The 27450-nt window shown below is 44.6% G+C and overlaps 1 protein-coding gene across 7 annotated transcripts in view; it reads left to right on the top strand.

The window, feature by feature from the left end:
- The window catches only part of NF1 (neurofibromin 1), a 399313-nt gene that overhangs the window by 60604 nt on the left and 311259 nt on the right, over positions 1-27450 (top strand). For all 7 annotated transcript variants that reach the window (XM_069757802.1, XM_069757799.1, XM_069757798.1 and 4 more), the window contains exons 10-12: positions 695-823; positions 2151-2225; positions 16421-16543. In XM_069757802.1, coding sequence (XP_069613903.1) covers positions 695-823; positions 2151-2225; positions 16421-16543 — 327 coding nt within the window. The remainder of the gene's footprint in view (positions 1-694; positions 824-2150; positions 2226-16420; positions 16544-27450) is intronic.

Raw genomic sequence — 27450 nt, 5'->3', positions numbered from 1 at the left:
AAAATAAAAATCGAAATAGCACAATTATAGTTGCTCAGTGTGCAAAAAAAAAAAAACCTTCTTAAAGCTTCACTGATGACAAAATTAAAGCATAACTTATCTCAGAAAACTGAGATTAAAGCAAATTTTTTTTTATTATTTTTTTTTTATTTTTATTTTTTTTACAAATTTCAACATTTTTTTTCATTACTATAATAATGAAAAAACTATACTTAATAGCACTGACTTAGAGAATCCTACTGCCAGGTCATTTTTACTGTGCAATAAATGCTATAAAAACAAAAGCCAAAAAAAACCATTTACCATATTTTTTTTTAATGCAATTGTACCACTCTTGACACTTTTTCATGCAATCCACTATAATAAATGGTAAAAGAAATGGTATTATTCTAAAGTACAACTCGTTCTGCAATAACCAAGCCCTCATACTTCTCTGTGGATGGAGGGAAAAAAAGACTCTTGGAAGAAGGGGAGGGAATGAAAAAGGTGCAGAAATACAGAAAAACTTCTGGCTGGGAAAGGGTTGAAAAGCAATAATTCCAGTAAATGTTTTCAGGAAGTTTTAGGTAATTTTTTATATATGTCTATGTAAATCTAGTGTCCTTTATGAAAATATTCATTGGTCTAGTCATTTGCAGTCGTTATTTACTACTGTGTGATTTTCTTAAATAACGCTTACCTCTTGTCTTGTTAGAATTTGCTGTTTAATCCCAGCAAACCCTTCTCTAGAGGAGCAGGAAACCAGAATGCAGATGTGGATCTTATGATCGACTGCCTTGTTTCTTGCTTTAGGATCAACCCTCACAACAACCAGCATTTCAAGGTATGTTTCCTGGGAACTTTTATTCCGTAGATATTTTGTAACATGCAGAGATTCTTTATCTTTTTAGTAAGCTCTAGTGATGAGCGAACGTGCTCGGATAAGGTACTAACAGAACGTCCCGAAAAATATGCCTGTCTCATGGCTGTGCAACACTTAACACGGTCACTCATCACTAGTAAGCTCATATGACGTATGTTCACGTATCCCCCCAAATAGTCTCCTGGATCTTTAAGAGAATTTCATTATTTGAAATGTTTTAATTTTATATAAAGAATAACAGTTGTTTTATTAGCTTCATAAATTAATATTCCAAGTGCAGATAAGAAACTTCATAAAATATTTAATTTAAAAATATATTTTCTCCTTCACCTCATTGGGGGACACAGGACCATGGGGTGTATGCTGCTGCCACCAGGAGGGCACTTAAGTAAATACCAAAAAAAGTTATCTCCTCCCCTGCAGTAGATAAAGGGAGATAAATGCAGACACAGATATGTAACATAGTAACATAGTTAGTAAGGCCGAAAAAAGACATTTGTCCATCCAGTTCAGCCTATATAAGTGCTAGCCTATATGGTGCTAGTTCATTTGACTAAAAGGCACATTTTTTTTTGCTGCAGTTTAAAGTGTTATTCCTCTTTTTGCCTTTCATTGCGGAGATGTGACTAGCTACTTGTAGGTTCTGGCTACAAGAGCTGGGGCTATGAAATCGGCCCATAACCCATAGAATGAAAAGGAGTGTATGAGATGCTTGGCACATTAGTGCTGGTGGCTGTTTTTTAATTTGTGCCGAATTCTATATCCTCATTTCTGTTTCAAATTAAAGGTTTATAGATTTCATAAAGATGAGCCTATTACAGGCGTAGACTAAGCCCCGTAGATTGCAGTCTTGAGAAGTGCCACTGTATAAGCTGTTTGCACACATACATTTGTGTTTCCCAAGACATATTTTTAAAGGGAACCTGTCACTCCCCTCAGGCGTTTGTAACTAAAAGAGCCACCTTGTGCTGCACTCTGACGGCTGTGAGGCGTCTGGATTAGGGGGGAAGACCTGCCCCGTGGCAATTTCAAGATATGAGGGACAAATTTCAAAAACTATTATTTCAGCAGTACCAGGAACAAGAACTAAAAGAGCCACCTTGTCAGAATGCAGCATTAGTGCGGCACAAGGTGGCTCTTTTAGTTACAGATGCCCAGGGGACAGGCTCCCTTTAATGTATTACTACTACTATTAATAAAGTTAATGTGAAATGTTTTATTGATTTGTTTATTTACGTTTGAATATTTCTGCAGATTTTTTAGTTAATTGCTTTCACTGACTTTACAGATCTGCTTGGCGCAGTCCTCCCCTTCAACATTTCATTATGTGCTAGTGAATTCTTTGCATAGAATTATCACCAATGTAAGTATTTATATTTTTATTGGGTCGCGGGGAAATGTTAGGCTTTTCCAGACTTATGTTAAAGTGGAGTTCTGTTTTTCCAAGATTGCAGCTTAACCATGGGATAGGAAATGGGCATCTAATAGCTGGGGGACCCACGATTGGCACCCCCCATGGTAGCAAGAACAGGGGTCCCACATCTGCTCTTTTATTGCAGTGGGCTGCTCAGTGTTGCTCTTCTCCAGGTGAATGGACGTGGACAGATTTTTATTGCTCTCAGCAATCATCTTTACTGTAGCAATCATTGAATAAACGGCTCTGTGCAGAGCGGTGGGACACCAATCGGTCTGCCTGTTACCCAGGGCCGGACTGGCCATCTGGCAATTCTGGCAAATGCCAGAAGGGCCGGTCTGGCCATGGGCTGCCTTGTCTAATACATTGTTAAAAGAATCAGCGTTCTCATGACACTCAAACTGTTAAGTGTTGTGAACGAAGCACAAAGTTGTTGACTCCGTCACTTACCCCAGCAGGCCACAGGTATCATTAGAAATATTGGTCTTGTAGTAATTCTTGCTTTCCTCCATCCAGGGTAATATTAGTAATATATCCCATCTGGTGCTTGGGGATGGGGACGGCACAGGCCTGTGTGATTTCAAATGCCAGGGCTGAATTTTGGCCCCAGTCCATACCTGCTGTTACCAACTATCCTGATGGTGGACAAGTAGCAAACTTGTGACAACCCTTTTAGTGTAGGTAAAGGTAGTATTATTGAAACATTCTACAACTTTTTAAAAAACTTTTGTTTTTGAATTCCTCGCTCTAAAAGGGGAGTCTTTCAGCACAAAATCACTGTTCAGTGACTGCACCTTGTAATGGACATAGCTCTATTAAAAATGTTCCTTTTATAGTCCATACCTATTGCTGTCATTGCCTGAAATTGTTCTTTATTCAGGTATGCTTACTAAGTGCTTGGTGCGCCCTTGTTGTGGCCAAACAGTTGAGTGCCCAGATTGACAGCACTGGCTTGAAAAAATGGATGGGGGAAGATATCCTGAACTGTGCAGCCCCACCAAGGGTGCACCCAGGTGCCGCAGGGGCATGTTTGAATAACGAATAATGTTGAGCGAACATGTCTGGTGCTAACAGAGTATCTTCTGGGTGCTGAAATATGTTAAAGTTGCCACGGCTGTTCAAGAGCCTCAACACTTGCGGGGTTTGCCTGTCTTTTAAGCAATCCCTGCATGTGTTGCGGCTTTCAATCAGCCGCGAGACATGCAGCAGTGGCGACTCGAACATATTATTCGAGCACACCAAAGGTACTCTGTGTGTGGTCTGTTAACATCTTATCCAAGCATGTTTGCTCAACACTAATAAAACAGAGGACAAACACAGTAATTTGTGTTCTCTAGAAAGTGTATATATAAATATATAAAAAAAAATATATGTGTATATAAAATAATTAAATATTAATATAATTATTAATCATTTTAATATTAATATACTAGCTGAAGAGCCCGGCGTTGCCTGGGCATAGTAAATATCTGTGGTTAGTTATAGCACCTCACTTCTCTTATTTTCCCATCACGCCTCTCATTTTCCCAATCACATCTTTCATTTTCCCCCTCACATCTCTCATTTTCTCCCTCACACCTCTCATTTTCTCCCTCACTCCTCTCATTCCCGCCTAACACTTGTCATTTCGACCTCACATCTGTCATTTTCTGATCACTCCACTATTTTTCCTCACTCCTCTCATTTTGCACTCACACCTTTTCATTTTCACCTCACACCTCTCATTTTCACCTCAGTATATACATGTTTGTCATCTCCCTTATATATAGTATACACCTGTATGTCATCTCCTGTATATAGTATATACCTGTATGTCATCTCTCCTGTATATAGTATATACCTGTATGTAATCTCCTCCTATATATAGTATATACCTGTATGTCATCTCCTCCTATATATAGTATATACATGTATGTCATCTCCTCCTATATATACCTGTATGTCATCTCCTCCTATATATAGTATATACCTGTATGTCATCTCCTTCTATATATAGTATATACCTGTATGTCATCTCCTCCTGTATATAGTATATACCTGTGTCATCTCCCCTGTATATAGTATATATCTGTGTGTCATCTCCTCCTGTATATAGTATATACCTGTATGTCATCTTCTATATATAGCATATACCTGTATGTCATCTCCTCATGTATAAAGTCCTAAACAGAGAAGAGATAAATCTGCTTAGCAGGGGTTTATCATTTGTGCCCACGTCCGACATGGACGGCTTTGAGGTAATAAAGGATTTGAACCTCTTTGTTAGACAACCGAAATGGAAAAAATTCTTTGTGAAGGAAAATAGAAAACAATGTGAGATTTTGGGGATACCTGATGAACTACTCGAGGATGTACAATTCCTGTTCCACCTAGCAGATGTGGATCCTAACCAAGAGGGTAGGGGTCCCTTCACTGAATTAAAAAACAAAAGCTCTAGGATGCCCCCACCAATGGGAGACATTGGCTCGGTGGACATCTTCTTGAACTTGGTCACCGAGGACATAATGAAATTATCAGGGTCAAAACACAGGAGCCCCTACAATCTTACAAAAAATGAGATCTCTTGTCTCCGGAATCTAGAAAATGACACCAATATTGTTATAAAGCCCTCTGATAAAGGGGGCAATGTGGTCGTCATGAATTCGATAGACTATAGGCTCCTGTGTCTTACTCTTCTGGAAAGAAGAGATGAATATCAACCCCTCAGAACCAACCCGCTGACCAAATTCTCGAATGAATTGAAGGGTATTATTGAGCAAGGCTTTGCGGATGGAATTCTTGGGAGAGAGGAAAGAGATTTTTTACTTCCAAAATACCCTGTTTTACCTACCTTCTACTGTCTCCCTAAAATTCACAAGGGTACTAACCCCCTGAAGGGGAGACCAATTGTATCAGGGAATAATAGCCTTACCGAAAAATTGGGTACTTATATTGATAAGGTTCTCAAACCATTTTTGAGTTCATTGAATTGGTTTGTACGGGACACCACGGACCTTCTAAGTAAATTGGATGATGTTTTCTTGGATCCTGATATGGTCTTAGGGAGTATAGACGTCGAAGCCTTGTACTCCTCCATCCCACATGACAAGGGCCTGACAGCCGTGGAATACTTTTTGAATACCAGAGGCACACAATTTGATGAACACAACAAATTCATACTAAAAATCTTAGAATTTTGCCTCACAAAAAAACATTTTCCTTTTTGACCGGAAGCTCTACCACCAGCTCAGGGGCACTGCGATGGGCAGCCCGTGTGCGCCCTCGTATGCAAATTTGCTCCTGGGCTGGTGGGAGGAGACAATCGTCTTTGGCGATGCCACACCATGTCTCGATGAGAAAGTAGTATTATGGCTACGTTACATCGATGACATTCTGGTCATTTGGAGGGGTAGTCCTTCTGATTTTGGCTCATTTGTGGATGGCCTGAATACCAATAATATAGGCCTCAGATTCACATATGAGGTCAGTACTTCCAAACTGGCCTTTTTGGACATCTGTATTGAAAAGACCTCCAATGGGGCAATATCTACTAAAACATACAGGAAGGACACCTCTACCAATTCCCTCTTGAGATGGGAGAGTAACCATCCTGTCCCACTCAAGAGGGGCATCCCAAAAGGACAGTTCCTCCGCATGCGAAGGAATTGCTCACAAATGGAGACGTTTAAGGAACAGGCTAATGATTTACAAACGAGATTCCTTGAGAGGGGGTACCCACAGGAGATTCTGAATAGGGCTTACAAGGAATCAGCCAAGAAGGACAGAAGGGAATTGCTCATCCCCAAAACAAAGGAGCAAGCGGAAACAAAAGTTCGCTTCATTACAAAATACTCTAATGGAGCAAGTGACATTAGGGCTATCCTCCAACGTCATTGGTCGATATTAGGCATGGATAAGGACATCAAAGAGTTCCTTCCCGAAACACCCCAAATCACATACAGGAGGGGTAGATCCCTGGGGGATCGATTGGTCCATAGCCATTTCCAATCGAGCTCAGAAAACAACAACAATTTTTTGAATACCCAGATTAAGGGCTGTTTTAAATGTGGAAAGTGCAAGGCTTGTGACTCTATCCTCCCTAGCAGGTCCTTCCGCGGAAATGTGAACGGTGCCACATACTCCATCCGACATTTTATAAACTGTCGAAGTAAGGGCGTGATCTATAAGGCCACCTGTGAGTGCGGTATGGAGTATGTTGGGAAAACCAAAAGGGTCCGTGACATTCTGAATAAAAGGGATACTCCAGTGGCCAACCACATGAATGTACATCACAGTGGTGACCACAAAAAAATCAAATTTGTCGGGATCGACAAAATCATACCATCACCCGGGGGGGTGATTGGGATAAACTAATTCTGCAAAAAGAATGTAGATGGATCTTCAACCTTCAAACTACACAACCACATGGTCTAAATGAGCAATTATCATATGGGTGCTTTCTATAACTATTAACATTCTTATACACATGCCATATGTGTTAGCCTATGATTGGATATGCGGGTCTACCTATCGTTTCCCCTCTGGCTGTCTGTGTCTAACAGGGCATAATAGGGACAGGATGGGGATAGTCGTCGTGGAGTGGGGGCGCCACTGTGCGCAGGATTTTTAGGGTGCCAACCCCCGCGCTAGGTAGGACATCAGCTTATAGCATTGCAGCGTAGACATCAATAGGCTTTTCCCGATAGGGTATATAAGTACATTCCCACCTATTACATCTTGGTCTTGGTATAATATTACAACACAAATACCATTTATCTGGGACAGGTTGCACCATGCATATTCACCTTACATATCTCTTCCTCATCTCTTTATAGTAGGGATGCGTAGGGATAGATAGTCAGGGATAGCCTTCGTTGAGTGGGGGCGCCATCTGCGCAGGTTTTTAAGGGTGCCAACCTCCACGTAGGTAGGGACCAGATAGTGTAGTTTACCTATAGGGTATATAGGCTTTTGAAGGTTCTGTGGTGTCCCGTATGTCGAAACAATGCTTGCTTTTCAAAATAGTACTCCTCATATTTTTTCCTTTTAGTTTCCTTCCGTCAGCCTATGCCTAATTTATGACAGTTTTTTTCTTCTCTCTTCTCTTTGACCTCAAGTCCCAGTATTTTAGGGTTGGTGTAATATAAAACCGGAGTAAAATCCGGACCATAACTGATGGATAGACGGAGCAGAACCTTGGAAGCACAATTCAGGTGGCCTCCGCTTGGGCATGATTGCTTTGCTATTATGCAAATATATAGTCTGCACGGTAAAGCAGCCTTTCAGGCAATATTTTTCCTAGATTACATTTCTTTGGTGATATTGCCCCCACACGAGTCCTCACAGCTTGGATACGTTCCGTGATGTCTGTAGGGTTAGTCCTCACATCGAGAAATAGCTTGCGTTCCACAGCGGGGGTTGTATGCGTTCCACGCCGTGCGCATGCGCAACTCTAACATGGGAGAAACCGGCACTGAGGACACAAGGACCGGAAGTGCGGTGCACGCCGAGAATGATGAGCGGCGTTCAGCGGTCCAGTCGGCATGTACATAAGGGAGACACAATGGGCGCCAGGTAACGCAGCCTCGCAGGTATCCCTGTCATTCCCCTGATGAGTCCTGATTAGGACGAAACGCGTCGGGAGACGCTATCTGATCTGAATGAGGCCGAATACATTTCTCACATAAGGACATATGGGTGAGATTGTACCATGCTACATGTGCTACTATGCATGTTTTTACGGTTAAGATAATGTACACCTGTCAATCTTGATTGGACCATAATTCTAGTATACGTGGTAACCCTGCTTATAAAAGGGAGGTTATATTTTCCTGGCATGGGTATATGTGATTTGATGGGCTCCATTATGACGGTGTGCGTACGGCCTCTATGCTGCTGAATTTATATATATGTTCACTCTTTGAGTTATGGATACGTAGTCAGTTTGGGTAAGTTATAAGACTGATTATATGGTTGAAGAGGGTATTCTGAGTGTATGTGTACAAGCAGGGTAATTATGAATATATGACCCTATGCATCCTCAATAGATATAGCGTATACATTGAATTCTCAGTACAGTATACCACTCTTGCTTTTGTCAGCACTTGTTCATATACTGACGTATCCCTCTGTGAGTAACTACTAACAGACGTGCTGGGTCTAGGAGGTATAACGGACCGGTACGAGTGTGTTAGTTATTCTTGTGTACCCTCTTGTGTCTACAAGAGTGAACACTGTTCCTCTTTTTTATGTTCCCTTGTTTGTACTTCACTGGGTGATGTTATCACATTTGTTTGTCTTTTTTAGCATATTTAAATAAAGGTTATATTTTAGTCCAATTGCTGCATATATATTCTATCTTTTTTGGACAATATCCCGCTACCAATATATAGTATATACCTGTAGGTAATCTGCTCCTGTATATAGTATATACCTGTGTCATCTCCTCCTGTATATAGTATATACCTGTGTGTCATCTCCCCTGTATATAGTATATACCTGTGTGATCTCCTGTATTAGACCTCGTTCACACGTTATTTGCTCAGTATTTTTACCTCAGTATTTGTAAGCTAAATTGGCAGCCTGATAAATCCCCAGCCAACAGGAAGCCCTCCCCCTGGCAGTATATATTAGCTCACACATACACATAATAGACAGGTCATGTGACTGACAGCTGCCGTATTTCCTATATGGTACATTTGTTGCTCTTGTAGTTTGTCTGCTTATTAATCAGATTTTTATTTTTGAAGGATAATACCAGACTTGTGTGTGTTTTAGGGCGAGTTTCGTTTGTCAAGTTGTGTGTGTTGAGTTTTGTGTGGCAACATGCGTGTAGCAACTTTTTGTGTCGAGTTGCATGTGACAGGTTAGTGTAGCAAGTTGTGTGCAGCAAGTTTTGCGCATGGCGAGTTTTATGTGTGGTGCCTTTTGAGTATGTGCAAGTTTTGTGTGAGGCAACTTTTGCATGTGTTGCAAATTTTGTGTATGTGGCAATTTTTTCGCGTGTGCAAGTTTTGCGTGTGGCTAGTTTTCCATGAGGTGAGTTTTGCACTTGTGGCGAGTTTTGCGTGAGCCTAGTTTTTGCATGTGGCGAGTTTTGCGCGTGGCGAGTTTTGAGCGGCGACTTTTGTGTTTCGACTTTTATGTGGCGAGGTTGGTGTATATGTGGTGAAATGTGTGCTGAGGGTGGTATATGTGTTCAAGCACGTGGTAGTATGTGGCGCATTGTGTGTGTTCATATCCCCATGTGTGGTGAGTATCCCATGTCGGGGCCCCACCTTAGCAACTGTACGGTATATACTCTTTTGCGCCATCGCTCTCATTCTTTAAGTCCCCCTTGTTCACATCTGGCAGCTGTCAATTTGCCTCCTATACTTTTCCTTTCACTTTTCCCCATTATGTAGATAGGGGAAAAATAGTTTGGTGAATTGGAAAGCGCGGAATTAAAATTTCACCTCACAACATAGCCTATGACGCTCTCAGGGTCCAGACGTGTGACTGTGCAAAATTTTGTGGCTGTAGCTGCGACGCCTCCAACACTTTTCCTTTCACTTTTTTCCCCATTATGTAGATAGGGGCAAAATTATTTGGTGAATTGGAAAGCGCGGGGTTAAAATTTCACCTCACAACGTAGCCTATGACACTCTCAGGGTCCAGACGTGTGACTGTGCAAAATTTTGTGGCTGTAGCTGTGACGGTGCAGATGCCAATCCCGGACATACACACATATACACACACATTCAGCTTTATATAGTTGATTAAAATATTAACTTTAATTGGAAAGGAGCAGCTTTTTTACCTGCCCATTTTAATCTGGAGTGTGGTTTTTAAGATGAAATAGTTGTTCCTGATCAATGAGCAATAAAAAAAAAAAACACAACGGTTTGCTGTCTTTGTCAGAATTGTTCCTTTTGTTTTTTACCCTTAAAGCCCATTCAGACATGCTGGTTTTGGCCCATTAACAAATGCTACAAACTGATTAGGTTCTCCTTGGCTGAACCATTCACACAGGATAACTAAACCAGTATCGGAAATAACTTTAATTAATACAATTGTTCTGGCCCCTTACATCATGCTGCGGATATGTACTGCTGGTATAAATAATCCCATCACTTGATCATTGGGTGATTGGTGTATTGTGTACACTAGCTGAAAACTGGGAACAAAGGTTCTTATGAGTGAACGATGGTTATCCGACTGTCCAAGTGAATCTCTTGTTGATAGTTTGTATAATCTAGACAAAGCTGAATACCTCTGATTTGCTACAATGTGTCTGGAGTTCAGGCTGTCTAGCACACAGACTACTGTCCAGCTGGATACAATAGTACTCATTCAGTAATTAAAGGGACTCTTGTCAGCAGTATGACGGTTAAAAACCAAGTGCAGGCGCTGTGTACCATGGTGTGGCCGATTATTTAAATAGACCTATCCGCCTGTTTGATTAGCCTTAATCTTCACCCTCTTCCGCTTCTCCATTGATTGACGGCTCTGTCTTCATAGGGCTAGAGAATGGTGGAGATAGATCAAAACCAAGCGGGTGGAAAGATGTATTTAAATATTTGGCCGTGCTACGAGGCACCGAGCGCCTGTACTAAGTTTGAAAAGTCATTCTTTGCAGACAGTCCCTTTAAGCTTGATTTATTCCAAACCTGCCTGGCTTTTTTAGGAATGGATATTTATTTTCTATGTTAGATCATTTGCAGTCCAAGTAATAAAAATCAGAGGACTACAATCAGGTTTTTGTTATCTGCTCATTATCTGGATGTTCCCAGAGGTGTCAAAAACATCAGTGGGTGCCATAACAAATATACCGTATATACTCGAGTATAAGCCGACCCGAGTATAAGCTGACCCCCCTAATTTTGCCACAAAAAACTGGGAAAACCTATTGACTCGAGTATAAGCCTAGGGTGGAAATGCAGCATTTACCGGTGAATTTCAAAAATAAAAATAGATCATTATTTCCCCATAGCTGTGCCATATAGTGCTCTGCACCGTTCATTATTTCCCCATAGCTGTGCCATATAGTGCTCTGCACCGTTCATTATTGCCCCATAGCTGTGCCATATAGTGCTCTGCACCGTTCATATTTCCCCATAGCTCTGCCATATAGTGCTCTGCACCGTTCATATTTCCCCATATCTGTGCCCTGTATGCTCTGCACCGTTCATACTGCCCCCATATCTGTGCCCCATATAGTGTTCTGCACCGTTCATATTGCCCCCATATCTGTGCCCCATATAGTGCTCTGCACCGTTCATACTGCCCCCATATCTGTGCCCCATATAGTGCTCTGCACCGTTCATACTGCCCCCATATCTGTGCCCCATATAGTGCTCTGCACCGTTCATACTGCCCCCATATCTGTGCCCCATATAGTGCTCTGCACCGTTCATTGTGTCCCATATAGTGCTCTGCACCGTTCATACTGCCCCCATATCTGTGCCCCATATAGTGCTGTGCACCGTTCATACTGCCCCCATATCTGTGCCCCATATAGTGCTCTGCACCGTTCATACTGCCCCCATATCTGTGCCCCATATAGTGCTCTGCACCGTTCATACTGCCCCCATATCTGTGCCCCATATATGCTCTGCACCGTTCATACTGCCCCCATATCTGTGCCCCATATAGTGCTCTGCACCGTTCATATTGCCCCCATATCTGTGCCCCATATAGTGCTCTGCACCGTTCATACTGCCCCCATATCTGTGCCCCATATATGCTCGGCACCGTTCATGATGCCCCCATATCTGTGCCCCACATAGTGCTCTGCACCGTTCATTGTGTCCCATATAGTGCTGTGCACCGTTCATACTGCCCCCATATCTGTGCCCCATATAGTGCTGTGCACCGTTCATACTGCCCCCATATCTGTGCCCCATATAGTGCTCTGCACCGTTCATACTGCCCCCATATCTGTGCCCCATATAGTGCTCTGCACCGTTCATACTGCCCCCATATCTGTGCCCCATATATGCTCTGCACCGTTCATACTGCCCCCATATCTGTGCCCCATATAGTGCTCTGCACCGTTCATATTGCCCCCATATCTGTGCCCCATATAGTGCTCTGCACCGTTCATACTGCCCCCATATCTGTGCCCCATATAGTGCTCTGCACCGTTCATACTGCCCCCATATCTGTGCCCCATATAGTGCTCTGCACCGTTCATACTGCTCCCATATCTGTGCCCCATATATGCTCTGCACCGTTCATATTGCCCCCATATCTGTGCCCCATATATGCTCTGCACCGTTCATACTGCCCCCATATCTGTGCCCCATATAGTGCTCTGCACCGTTCATATTGCCCCCATATCTGTGCCCCATATAGTGCTCTGCACCGTTCATATTGCCCCCATATCTGTGCCCCATATAGTGCTCTGCACCGTTCATACTGCCCCCATATCTGTGCCCCATATAGTGCTCTGCACCGTTCATACTGCCCCCATATCTGTGCCCCATATATGCTCTGCACCGTTCATACTGCCCCCATATCTGTGCCCCATATAGTGCTGTGCACCGTTCATAGTGCCCCCATATCTGTGCCCCATATAGTGCTCTGCACCGTTCATATTGCCCCCATATCTGTTGCCCCATATAGTGCTCTGCACCGTTCATACTGCCCCCATATCTGTGCCCCATATATGCTCTGCACCGTTCATACTGCCCCCATATCTGTGCCCCATATAGTGCTCTGCACCGTTCATACTGCCCCCATATCTGTGCCCCATATAGTGCTCTGCACCGTTCATATTGCCCCCATATCTGTGCCCCATATAGTGCTCTGCACCGTTCATACTGCCCCCATATCTGTGCCCCATATAGTGCTCTGCACCGTTCATACTGCCCCCATATCTGTGCCCCATATAGTGCTCTGCACCGTTCATACTGCTCCCATATCTGTGTCCCATATATGCTCTGCACCGTTCATATTGCCCCCATATCTGTGCCCCATATATGCTCTGCACCGTTCATACTGCCCCCATATCTGTGCCCCATATAGTGCTCTGCACCGTTCATATTGCCCCCATATCTGTGCCCCATATAGTGCTCTGCACCGTTCATATTGCCCCCATATCTGTGCCCCATATAGTGCTCTGCACCGTTCATACTGCCCCCATATCTGTGCCCCATATAGTGCTCTGCACCGTTCATACTGCCCCCATATCTGTGCCCCATATATGCTCTGCACCGTTCATACTGCCCCCATATCTGTGCCCCATATAGTGCTGTGCACCGTTCATAGTGCCCCCATATCTGTGCCCCATATAGTGCTCTGCACCGTTCATATTGCCCCCATATCTGTTGCCCCATATAGTGCTCTGCACCGTTCATACTGCCCCCATATCTGTGCCCCATATATGCTCTGCACTGTTCATACTGCCCCCATATCTGTGCCCCATATATGCTCGGCACCGTTCATGCTGCCCCCATATCTGTGCCCCATATAGTGCTCTGCACCGTTCATATTGCCCCCATATCTGTGCCCCATATAGTGCTCTGCACCGTTCATATTGCCCCCATATCTGTGCCCCATATAGTGCTCTGCACCGTTCATACTGCCCCCATATCTGTGCCCCATATAGTGCTCTGCACCGTTCATACTGCCCCCATATCTGTGCCCCATATATGCTCTGCACCGTTCATACTGCCCCCATATCTGTGCCCCATATAGTGCTGTGCACCGTTCATAGTGCCCCCATATCTGTTGCCCCATATAGTGCTCTGCACCGTTCATATTGCCCCCATATCTGTTGCCCCATATAGTGCTCTGCACCGTTCATACTGCCCCCATATCTGTGCCCCATATATGCTCTGCACTGTTCATACTGCCCCCATATCTGTGCCCCATATATGCTCGGCACCGTTCATGCTGCCCCCATATCTGTGCCCCATATATGCTCTGCACCGTTCATACTGCCCCCATATCTGTGCCCCATATAGTGCTCTGCACCGTTCATACTGCCCCCATATCTGTGCCCCATATATGCTCTGCACCGTTTATACTGCCCCCATATCTGTGCCCCATATAGTGCTGTGCACCGTTCATACTGCCCCCATATCTGTGCCCCATATAGTGCTCTGCACCGTTCATACTGCCCCCATATCTGTGCCCCATATAGTGCTCTGCACCGTTCATACTGCCCCCATATCTGTGCCCCATATAGTGCTCTGCACCGTTCATATTGCCCCCATATCTGTGCCCCATATATTGCTCTGCACCGTTCATACTGCCCCATAGCTGTGCCCCATATAGTGCTCTGCACCGTTCATACTGCCCCATATCTGTGCCCCATATAGTGCTCTGCACCGTTCATACTGCCCCATAGATGCTCCACATAAATCTGTGCCGCTGCTGCAATAAAAAAAAAAAAAAAAGCCATGCTCACCTCTCTTGATTGCAGCTCCCGGCGTCTCGTTCCGGCGTCCGGTCCCGGCGTCTCCGCTCTGACTGATCAGGCAGAGGGCGCCGCGCACCACTATATGCGTCATCGCGCCCTCTGACTTGTCAGAGGGTAAGAAGCTGCAGCACAGAAGACCGTGAAACGGCAGGGACAGCGCCAGGATCGCTGGGACTAGGTAAGTACCTCAGCGCCCTCACCCCCTCACCCGCCGACCCTGCCACCCACCTTGACTCGAGTATAAGCCGAGAGGGGCACTTTCAGCCCAAAAATTTGGGCTGAAAATCTCAGCTTATACTCGAGTATATACGGTATACCATTAATATTTAGATACCAGAACATTTTTTTAAAGATTCCATTTGAAAACGCATGTTCTAACAAAGAAACATAATATTTAACAGAGTTGGGGGTTCGTTTGTCGTTTTCTCAGCTTACATGAAAAATATGCACTCAGCTATTGTGAGAACATTAGACCAATGTCCTTTGTATGAATGAAGCATTGATCATGCATGCTCAGTAATTCTGTTAAAGGAGTATTCTAAAATTCTTAAAATGCTTTAAGCACCTTAAAAATAAGCAAGTTCGCAATTGACTTGCTTTTTCAATCTGCTGTCATTGTCTTGCAATGAGAGCTTTTATCTTACATAGTGCTAAGCTTCCATGGAGCTCGGCCACTAGTGCCTGCCCAGAACCTGGCCGAGTGTTGGTAGCAGCTGCATTCGAGGTGAAGAGTTAAATTCTAACATAAAAGCTATCGCTCCCCACCCAAATGATTTCCATACTTTAGTTATCTGCTCACCTCCATCCTCTACCCTCTCATCCCCTGACAAGCTCCTGTTATAAATCTTGCAAATTCACCAGTTTTCACCATTGGCAGCTTTCAGAGCAGGTCTCTTGATCACAGCTCTTCCTGAGCTGTGTGCTTGTTCAAATGCCTCTTTATCATCTCTGTGTAATCATTGTGATAAGTGTAGCCTCCAGAACAAATCACTGATCGCTGAATGTGTTATAGCAGAAGTTGGGCTGGGCTTTATAGTTCTACTAATACTACAGCTCTGCTGTTCACTAGAACTGTCTCTCAAGGAAGTGAGCTCACCCTGCCAGAAAGCATGGGCTAAGGAGACTGCATAGTTCTGGGCTGCTCAAGAGACCACTTCAGAACACCCCTTTAAGTCTATTGGACTTTCAGACTGGTTTCCAAGTGACTTTTACATGTATGTTATTGGATCTCTTACACTTTCTTTTTATAGGTAATTCTATCATTTTTCTCCCTAAAGCAGACTGTGTTGTGGATTGCATCCCCTAAACCTGGTGGTTTGCAGCACCACTATCCGTATCGGAATTCAGCCTCCTGCACTTTCCATAGCGGCATTAATGATCTCACTGTAAGGAAGCTTTTAGGGTAATCGGACACCACAGGAAGTAATCCTACCGCAGGCACAGAAGGTCTTTCAGGCAGAATGCTCCCACCATTGTATTCAATAGCCCTGACTCAGCAGCCTGTAAACTGTCATCAATGACACCAACTCTCTGGTGCCTAACAGCTGATACCATAGTCTGGGCTTTTACCATAGTCTGCGCTGTCACATGGGCTAGCTTTAACCACTTTGCTGCTGGAAGAAATTCCAAATGTTCGAAAAATACACAGTCAAATAGAGTGAATGGGTTTAGTAGGTTTAGCCCCACTGAAGTTAAAGGTGATGACCTTAATCTTTCTGAAATTCTTGTAACCCATTTCCCTCTTACTTTTTCCTTGAAGTCTGCCCTGGACTGGTGGCCGAAGATCGATGCTGTGTATTGCTACTCAGGAGAACTCCGCAGCATGTTTGCTGAAACGCTCAGAATTGTCATGCAGTTAAATACAGCTAACCGTCTGACGCCGGTAACGTTTGCCATTTGTGTGTGGGTTTGTTTTTGTGTTTGATCCCTCATTACATATCCTTTCTCACTTCTCATCTCTCCTTGACTCATTATCGTATCACTAAAAAGTGCACTATTTATGTTATAGCAACAGATACCTCTCTTCATGCTTTTTATGGTTTTAGTTTATTTTAATGGTGTAGGTTTATAAAATGTTGGCATTGTGTTATTTGTTCCCGTTTGTACATTTTTGTTATTTGCATCATAAAGTATGTTTTTTTTTTTTTTTTCTTTAGAAAGCATTAATCCAGTCATCCAGAACGATTTTATTACTATTTTTGGGATACTGCTGGATTTTAAAGATATTGAATATTTTACATTTATTGTCTAGTTATCATTTTAGACTGTTAAAGGGTACAACAGAAACTCTATTAAAGCTTAGTTCAACTGTATCCAATGAATATGGCAGTAAGGGGCTGAGCTAATTGCCCCATTTTCTACTTCTTTAAGACCAGTTTCACATGAGTGTAATACTAACTGATTCATATCGCAGCCAAATTTCCTGGAAAAAGATGACTGCAGCGTAGATCACTATAATCTTTTTAAGAACCTGACAGCTGGTGCATGCTCCCTAAACTACGGGCAGCATGTATCAGACCCTGGCTCTGTGATTCCCAGCCATGTTAGGCCTCTTTCACACTTCCATCATCTGGCGGCCGTCACAATCCGTCAAAAATAGTGTAGAACGGATGCAACGGATCCAGTTTTTCGACGGATCCGCTAGACGGTTCAGTCGAAAAACTGGATCCGTTACATCCGATCTGTTTTATCCATCCGTTTCATCCGCTTTTTTGATGGATCCATTTTCTATACCTCCAAATGCGAGGCTCCCAAATGTGATTGGCTACTGAAAAATAATGGAAAACTATATATTAAGTGTTTTAACACCCCATCTTTGAGAGGTTGTAGAGCAAGTGGCAGAAATGGAAGGAGTTATAGCAAATATTGTTACCATCTATGCATCTATCCATCAGGCAGGTTGCTGGCTGGCTTCTTGCTGGCACATAATAATAATAATAATAATCTTTATATAGCGCCAACATATTCCGCAGCGCTTTACAGTTTAACAGTTTCAAACACAAAAGTCATAAGTAACAACGTTAACAATACAATAATAAAAGCGAAATAAGACGATCCTGCTCGTGAGAGCTTACAATCTACAATTGAGGAATGAAGCCACTTGGCAGGTTTATATAGATTTGGGGCTGTCTGGCCAATTGGCTACTAAATACTGATTTGGAGCATGCTCAGTGTAAAAAAACAGAATCCAGCGCTGGATTCCGTCATGTGACATACCACGACGGATCCTGCGTCCATAGGCTTCCATTCTATCCAACGACGTATGCCGCAGGATCTGTCGTGGCACTTTTTTTCTGACGCAGACAAAACGTTTCATTGTACATTTTTTCAACAAGTTCCAACGGATCCAGTGCACGACGGAAGAAACTTGTGGCCATGTGTCGCGATTCGTCGCTAATACAAGTCTATGACGAAAAAAATGCATCCTGCGGGCAAATTCGCAACATCCTTTTTCCCCCCCCACAAAATGACGCACTATGACTGAAAATGAAAGACGGAAGTGTGAAAGAGGCCTTATTTTTACTTTTAAATGCTGCGAAATTTCACAGAAAAACATACATCTAAAATCTGGCCAGGGACTCGTTCTGCTTGGGTGACTAGTCCAAAAGGCCGGTCCCTAGCGGCTTCTCTCCACCACCCTACCCTTGGTTGACAGGGCTCTCTCAATTTGTGTGTATAGAGACACGCCTGGTACCAAGGGTAGCATCAATCAGACATTGCATCATTGCAGTCAGCTTTGTTTCTTTAAAACTTTATGATCATGTGCTTAAAAACCGACTAAGACCATGCTGCCCAGGTGATTTGTTCAAGAGGCCACTCTCCAGAGTTTTCCCTCCACCCTGCTTCACTTAAGTGACCCGTTGCTTTCCCAGACACACACAAGGCGAGACCACGGGGTCTGACCTCTTGGACTAGTCCCCAAGCGGCATGTTCCCTTGACGGCTTTTAAATTTGTTTTTTATGTCTGATACACCGCAGCATTTCTTAGTAAAATGTACCTGGTTGAAATGTTAAAGGGGTTGTCTGTTCCAATTCGATAAGTGCAGTCACTCTGTGTGTCTGTAGATTTATGAATTTTCCCCCAGCGCACGCACTGTGTGCTGTGGAGGAGTCGCCGGTTTCTGACCTGGGACTGAAGGGTGTGTATGAATTATACATACTCCCGGGCAGTGGGTGTGGCCTCGCTCCATACATTTGTATTGATAAAGGTTGCGCCCTGATGACTAGTGATGTGGCTGACTAGAGGGCGCAGCCTTGCTCCATACAAGTGTATGGCGGGAGTATTTACAACTAACACATACTCTCCCCGCCCCGGCTCAAACTGGAGAATCCCCACAATGTGTGTGCTGGCGGATTCACATACAGTGACTGCAGACTTATCGATTTGGACTTGTCAAACCCTTTAACCCCTATCTGACCTCGGACGGGATAGTACGTCCGAGGTCAGATCCCCTGCTTTGATGCAGGGCTCCGCGGTGAGCCCGCATCAAAGCCGGAACATGTCAGCTGTTTTGAACAGCTGACATGTGCCCGTAATAGACGCGGGCAGAATCGCGATCTGCCCGCACCTATTAACTAGTTAAATGCCGCTGTCAAACGCAGACAGCGGCATTTAACTACCGCATCCGGCCGGGCGGCCGGAAATGACGTTATCGCCGACCCCCGTCACATGATCGGGGGTCGGCGATGCGTCAGGATGGTAACCATAGAGGTCCTAGAGACCTCTATGGTTACTGATCACCGGTGGCTGTGAGCGCCACCCTGTGGTCAGCGCTCACAGCACACCTCCATTTCTGCTACATAGCAGCGATCAGCAGATCTTATGCCTATATACGGCATAAGATCCACACAGCCTCCCTATATACTACATGAGCCCCACACAGCCTCCCCATATACAACATGAGCCCCACACAGCCTCCCTATATACACTGCATGAGGGCCACACAGCCTCCCTATATACACTGCATGAGCCCCACAGCCTCACCATATACTGCATGTTCCCCACACAGCCTCCAGCACCATGTCGTCCCCCCATGTGCAGCACCATGTCGTCCCCCCATGTGCAGCACCATGTCGTCCCCCCATGTGCAGCACCATGTCGTCCCCCGATGTGCAGCACCATGTCGTCCCCCGATGTGCATCACCATGTCACCTCCCCCATGTGCAGCACCATGTCGCCCCCCCCATGTGCAGCACCAGGTCACCCCCATAGCCTCTCATGCCCTCCCAAACATCCCATACACATGAAAACCACATACTCACCTTGGTCCCGTTCCCCGGCGCCCTGCTTCTCTATCTGCCTCCGGTGCGCTGACTCTCCGGAGTACACAGCTGACGCAATGAAATGACGTCATTGCGTTAGCCGTCTCACACGCTGATTGGTGGAGGAGGTGGCTAGAGGCTCCTCCACCAAAGGAATCAGCAGCGCAGATGGAGACAGCGAGCGAGCGGGCACAGTGTGGACCTCTGGTTGACAGCCAAGAGGGCCGGACGTGGCCCACGGGCCGCACTTTGTCCATGTATGATCGATCGGGGTAGGGCAAGCTTGTTAAGCTGGCATCTGCCTTTCCCGACTCCCCCATACAGACACCCAGCTTGGCTCAGTGCTCCTGTGTTCTTAGAGAGCCAAAATTATTGATTATAATCCATTGAAAGCTTCCCATCTTCCAACCAAGAAAAAGAATTGTGTAATGAATTCCCCCAGCTGAATCTGGGGAGAGTCAGGGGGCCCTTATACAGATGGTTATCCAATCCTGCCAAAATCGTCAGGTGTTTTTTTTTGTAAAAGTGTATGCGGTCCTTTAATTTGAGTCATTAGACATGTGATTGAGCCAAGTCTTGGGCTATGTGCCCACGTTCCAGATGTAGCAGTGTATTTTAGCTGTGTTCTATTGAACCCGCATGTGTTCACTGAACCGTGCATATTTACAGCATTTAATACATTTTATTGATGTAATTTCTCTTTCAGAGAATAGCGATTCCACAAGAGAAATTGGCATGCTGGGATCTTGAAAGATGCGACACATGTCAGTCTCCGCAGGTGATCCCCAGGTGCACAGTCGCATAGTGGGTATGGGATTTCTAGAAATCCCATCCACTATGCTGTAACATCTGGGTCAAATCAGCAGCAGTTCCTGAACATGGGAGCGTACCCTCAAAGAATGGACATGCTGCCGATTTAACCGCATAGGAAATCCTGAAAGGAACATTACGGATCTTCTGCACAACACTTCAGGATTCTGATGGACTTTGCCGGCATAAGGACTCCCTAGTGGTTTTGGGCCAATTCCGCTTGTAAAAATGCACCAAGTGCCCACAGCGTTAAGGGTGTAATTACGCCTGTGTGAAACTGGTTTAATCTAGTGCTGGACCCATGATATGTCAGACTTGTTAAGCAAATTGTTGTTAGCAACCAGACGGACTGACACAATTGTACTGACTGCGGAGATGAAAAGCAGTTCAGCAACGGTCTTTTTCTATTATTAATCAGATTTTTCTAAAACCACCTGTAGAAAGGCGATCCTCTTTAGTTGCTAACCTTTACATAGAATTAATGTTATTGACATATAGGAAAGCGTTGGAGTGGGTGCTGAATGTGGCTACTGTCATTGATTGGTGGTGCTTTGTCTTCTGCTTGCTTTGTCTTTATTGGCTGCTGTCGGTCACATGATCAGATGCCAACCAGTCACTGTTTTGCATGGCAGTGGGCTTCTGTTGCTGTAAGTATGACTCATTGTAACTACCGCAGAAAAGGCTTTTGATTTGGTGTGACTTTTCTGTGTATAGTTACCCCGATAGTCACGTCATTACATTTCAGATATACCCGGTAGCATGTCTTCACTACTAGCGGTGTACTACAATGAGGCCGATTAATGTCGGTAGTCTAGGAACGCTGCACACACATCTTCATGAACATTTCCTCACTTCATTTCTCAGTTTTATTTCTTCTTGTAACTGCGGAGGTTTTTTGATTCTGTTCCCTGACTACAAACCACTCTATATTTAATTACTACTGACTATTAAATGTGTATGGAGCCTTAAAGTGATCCTGTCACCATGAAAATGCCCTCCAATCTGCAGGCACCATATTATAGAGCAAGGGGAGAAGAGTAGATCGATATATAATTTTGTGAGAAAAGGTTCAGTGTAACCCGTGATTCAATCATTTAATTGTCTGCTGTTTCTGGGATGTTTGTTCCAGTGGGCGGTCCTATCAGTGACTGACAGCTACCCCTGTATGCACACATATACTAAGAAAGCTGTCAGTCACTGACAGGACCGCCACTGCACCGAAAATCCCAGAAGGAGCAGAGCTTTGTGTGACTAAAACACAGGTTATACTGAATCTTTCCTCACAAAACTTAATATTGGTCTGCTTATCTCCCCTTGGTCTATATCATGCTGTCTGCAGATAAAACTGCAATTTCTTAGTGGTAGTTTCCCTTTAAATTAATAGTGTTTTATATTTGTCCCATACACAACATTTCTTCCCTATTTTCAGCATGCATGTTCCCTGGAGGTATGGCTACTGGGACTTCTGCCTAGCCAAAAGCGGGGTCACATAGTCCCCGTGTTAAAGGAGCTGTAGTTCGCTTTTTTCACTAATCCATTCGCTGTTAATAGGGCTTGTATGTCCCAGAGATTTATTACATCTCCTGTGTAAAGATGACACACGTTGTTTTTGGGACAACCGCTGTAAGCACAAATAGTAAAACTAATAAACTGCTTTATACCTAATACAAGGGATAGAAAACACTAACGGTATTGTACCAAGTTTGGAAGCTATCCCCTAACGAAAGGATTGGGAGAACTTCCCCATCACTGCAACGCTCACCGATCCTAAAAATCAGGGCTCTTCCTGTGTGAATGAGGGGTCTTGCACATCTCTGTTCCAATTATTCTCCATAGAACACCTGGAGGAAGCTTAGTGTATTATTTGGCTGATATTCAGCACAACAATTAACGAATGGTGTGGAGGTACAAATGATCAGTTGCCTCTCCATTCACATGGGGGCCCTAGTTCTTGGGATTGTTGGGGGGGTCCCCAGCATTCAAGAAGTTAATACTTATCCTGTGGATAGGGGGATGACTCAAAATTTAGTACAATCTCTATTGAGGCCATATACCCACGTATTTTAAAAGCTGCCTATTTTTGTGCAAATCTGTTGCAATTAACAGTGAAAGCAAAGTGAATATGATTTTCATGAAAACCCATGCAACCTTTACGCTTAAAGACTGTGTCGATGTGTACATTTTTGGTAAATTTTTCTCTATAGGCTTTTTCTTTATTAGGAACGTGAAAAATGTATGTAAACCCACCCAAAGCATAATTGCATTAATAAGTGCAGAGTCCTCGTGTTTCTGCACTTAAAGGGAAATTACCTGTAGGTTTTTAGAATGTAATTTGAGAGCAGCCTGATTTCTATGATGTGTCACTTGCTTGGCTATGTTTTGCTGTTTCAGTACAATCGGGAGCTTTATCAGTAGGAGATTATTAGTACAGTACTAGGTGTCTCATTCCTGCTAATGAATGGCTCTGTGTAACCCCACCACTGATTAGCTGCTTTTTGTTAATATGCATTGTACACAGAAAGCTGCCAATCATTGGTGTGGGCAGGGTGATCTAGAGCTCAGTATTCTGAGCTCTGCAACAGAGAAAACCATGATTGTGTTAAAATTAAAGCATGTACATCAGCAAGTGACACATCGGTGGAATCGGGCCTCAGCCCCCACACAATTCTGCTCTTGGATTACATAACAAATAGCCTTAAAGGATAATATGTGAACTGATAGGTATGTGGTGGTATATATTGTATATGTTTGGGCTCTTCTAGCAGCCTTTTTATGCCTCGCAATATGTATCTTCTATGATTTCTGTTCCTGAAATGAAAACTTTGAAATATTGATCTTTTAGCATGCTTGGGGACAATTGCGATTTTAGCGGTTTCCCACGTACAGTAAGGATTATTGCAGAAATGTAATCTCTAAGTAAAGATGGACTGGCATTCTTCTTTACTAATACCCCTATTTCATGCAGTGGCCTGTGGTCTAAGAAGGGTTATGCCTTGTCTCTTCCCCAAAAGTTCCAGATCCCTTGCTTTTATAGAAGTAACTAGATGGCAGCCCGATTCTAAAGAATCGGGAGTCTAGAATCCATATATACTTTATTTATTCAAATGTAAGAATAATACAATTAATAAATAATAGTAAGAAAGAACAAAAATAATAGGCAATATATGGAGAAAACACCAAACAAAAGTTCAAAATTGGTGTGAAAATGTCACTGAACCACTTCACAAGTAAATATATATAATTTTGGTAAATGGTATTATCATTTTTTTGACGAAATTCGGCAGGAGCTTGAAGAGCAACGTCACTGGGCCCGCCTCCACGCAGTAGAAACTTGCTGTGAGGTAAAAATTCAAAAATCACACCAAAATGGCGGGCGGAGTGTGTCACAGTATGGCACGTTTCTGATTGGTCGCTCGCAGCAGGCGGCAACCAATCAGACACTGGACACTGTTGACGTCACTTATCTCCGGACATTAGCTCCGGACATTAGCTCCGGACATCAGCTCCGGACAAAGCCACGGAAGTTGGCACAAATTGCAGGAAGTAGTATTCTAGGCAATTATATATTAGATAAGTCTTTAAGATGTGGGTACTAGTGGTGAGCGAGTATGCTCGTTACTAGAGTTTTCCCGAGCATGCTCGAGTGGTCTCCTAGTATGTCGGCGTGCTCAGAGATTTTGTGTTCTCACAGCTACATGATTTGCGGCTGCTAAACAGCCTGAATACATGTTGGGGTTGTCTGTTAGGGAATCCCCACATGTATTCAAGCTGTCTAGCAGCTGCAAATCATGCAACTGAGGCATAGAAATCTAAATCTCCGAGCACGCCGAAATACTCGGAGATCACCTAAGCATGCTCGGGGAAAGTCAAAAGCATAGAACACACATACTAACACATGTATTGGACCATTCCCTATCAGTATGTATTTGCTACTTAATCTATGTAGCAGTTCAATCCCCAAAGCCAGATAGATGCCAGACTCTGTGACTGCAGGTGCTGAGTAGCCTTATCGAGGCACGTTAAAATAGCATATATATGGTTATATTACATACCTGTCACGTATACATTACAGTAATGCAATTTTTAAATTTTCTGGTTCCAAAATGTGTTTTTGGGTACTGAATTGCTACAGAATTATTTTTATTTTTTAGCACCTCTTTAACCCCTTCCCGACCTTTGACGCATACGCTGCGTCATGAAAGTCGGTGCCATTCCGACCCATGACGCAGCATATGCGTCATGGAAAGATCGCGTCCCTGCAGGCCGGGTGAAAGGGTTAACTCCCATTTCACCCGATCTGCAGGGACAGGGGGAGTGGTAGTTTAGCCCAGGGGGGGTGGCTTCACCCCCTCGTGGCTACGATCGCTCTGATTGGCTGTTGAAAGTGAAACTGCCAATCAGAGCGATTTGTAATATTTCACCTAAAAAACTGGTGAAATATTACAATCCAGCCATGGCCGATGCTGCAATATCATCGGCCATGGCTGGAAACACTTATGTGCACCCACCCCACCCCTCCGATCGCCCCCCCAGCCCCCCGATCTGTGGTCCGCTCCCCTCCGTCCTGTGCTCCGCTCCCCCGTCCTCCTGTCCGCTTCCCCGTGCACCAATCACACCCCCTGTGCTGCAATCAAACCCCCCCGCACTCCGATCCCCCCCCCGCACACAGCGACCCCCCCCCCGTGCTCCGATCCACCCCCCCCGCACAGCGATCCCTCACCCCGTGCTCCAATCCTTCCCCGTGCTCCAATCCTCCCTCCCGTGTTCCGATCCACCCCCCCCCATGATCCGATCCACCCCCCCGTGCTCCGACGCCCCCCCCGTGCCCTGATCTCCCCCCCCTTATACTTACCTGGCCGCCCGAGGTCCGTCCGTCTTCTTTCCTGGGCGCCGCCATCTTCCAAAATGGCGGGCGCATGTGCAGTGCGCCCGCCGAATCTGCCGGCCGGCAGATTCGTTCCAGAGTGAATTTTGATCACTGAGATATATCCTATCTCAGTGATCAAAATAAAAAAAATAGTAAATGACCCCCCCCTTTGTCACCCCCATAGATAGGGACAATAAAAAAAATAAAGAATTTTTTTTTTTTTCACTAAGGTTGGGGTAAGAACTAGGGTTAGGGGTAGGGTTAGGGGTAGGGGTAGGGTTAGGGGTAGGGTTAGGGTTAGGGGTAGGGTTAGGGGTAGGGGTAGGGTTAGGGCTAGGGGTAGGGGTAGGGTTAGGGCTAGGGTTAGGGTTAGGGGTAGGGTTAGGGCTAGGGTTAGGGTTTCGGTATGTGCACACGTATTCTGGTCCTATGCGGATTTTTCCGCAGCGGATTTGAAAAATCCACAGTGCTAAACCGCTGCCGATTTATCGTGGATTTACCGCGGTTTTTCTGCGCATTTCACTGCGGTTTTACAACTGCGATTTTCTATTGGAGCAGTTCTAAAACCGCTGCGGAATCCGCAGAAAGAAGTGACATGCTGCGGAATGTAAACCGCTGCGTTTCCGTGCAGTTTTTCCGCAGCATGTGTACAGCGATTTTTGGTTCCCATAGGTTCACATTGAACTGTACACTCATGGGAAACTGCTGCGGATCCGCAGCGTTTTCCGCAGCGTGTGCACATACCTTTAGAATTAGGCTATGTGCACACGGTGCGGATTGGCCGCTGCGGATCCGCAGCAGTGTTCCATCGGGTTTACAGTACCATGTAAACATATGAAAAACCAAATCCGCTGTGCCCATGGTGCGGAAAATACCGCGCGGGAACGCTGCGTTGTATTTTCCGCAGCATGCCAATTCTTTGTGCGGATTCCGCAGCGTTTTACACCTGTTCCTCAATAGGAATCCACAGGTGAAATCCGCACAAAAAACACTGGAAATCCACGGTAAATCCACAGGTAAAACGCAGTGCCTTTTACCCGCGGATTTTTCAAAAATGATGCTGAAAAATCTCATACGAATCCGCAACGTTGGCACATAGCCTTAGAGTTGGGTTGGAATTAGGGTTGTGGTTAGGGTTAGGGGTGTGTTGGGGTTAGGGTTGTGGTTAGGGGTGTGTTGGGGTTAGGGTTGTGATTAGGGTTACGGCTACAGTTGGGATAAGGGTTAGGGGTGTGTTGGAGGTAGAATTGAGGGGTTTCCACTGTTTAGGCACTTCAGGGGGTCTCCAAACGCAACATGGCGCCACCATTGATTCCAGCCAATCTTGTATTCAAAAATTCAAATGGTGCTCCCTCACTTCCGAACCCCGACGTGTGCCCAAACAGTGGTTTACCCCCACATATGGGGTACCAGCATACTCAGGACAAACTGCGCAACAATTACTGGGGTCCAATTTCTTCTGTTACCCTTGAGAAAATAAAAAATTGCTTGCTAAAACATCATTTTTGAGGAAAGAAAAATGATTTTTTATTTTCACGGCTCTGCGTTGTAAACGTCTGTGAAGCACTTGGGGGTTCAAAGTGCTCACCACATATCTAGATAAGTTCCTTGGGGGGTCTAGTTTCCAAAATGGGGTCACTTGTGGGGGGTTTCTACTGTTTAGGCACACCAGGGGCTCTGCAAACGCAATGTGACGCCCGCAGACCATTCCATCAAAGTCTGCATTTCAAAAGTCACTACTTCCCTTCTGAGCCCCCACGTGTGCCCAAACAGTGGTTTACCCCCACACATGGGGTATCAGCGTACTCAGGAGAAACTGGACAACAACTTTTGTGGTCCAATTTCTCCTG

This window comes from Ranitomeya imitator, chromosome 3 (assembly GCF_032444005.1).
Source record: "Ranitomeya imitator isolate aRanImi1 chromosome 3, aRanImi1.pri, whole genome shotgun sequence".
In the NCBI taxonomy this organism is placed as follows: domain Eukaryota; kingdom Metazoa; phylum Chordata; class Amphibia; order Anura; family Dendrobatidae; genus Ranitomeya; species Ranitomeya imitator.
This window is presented reverse-complemented; position numbering and strand designations above follow the sequence as displayed.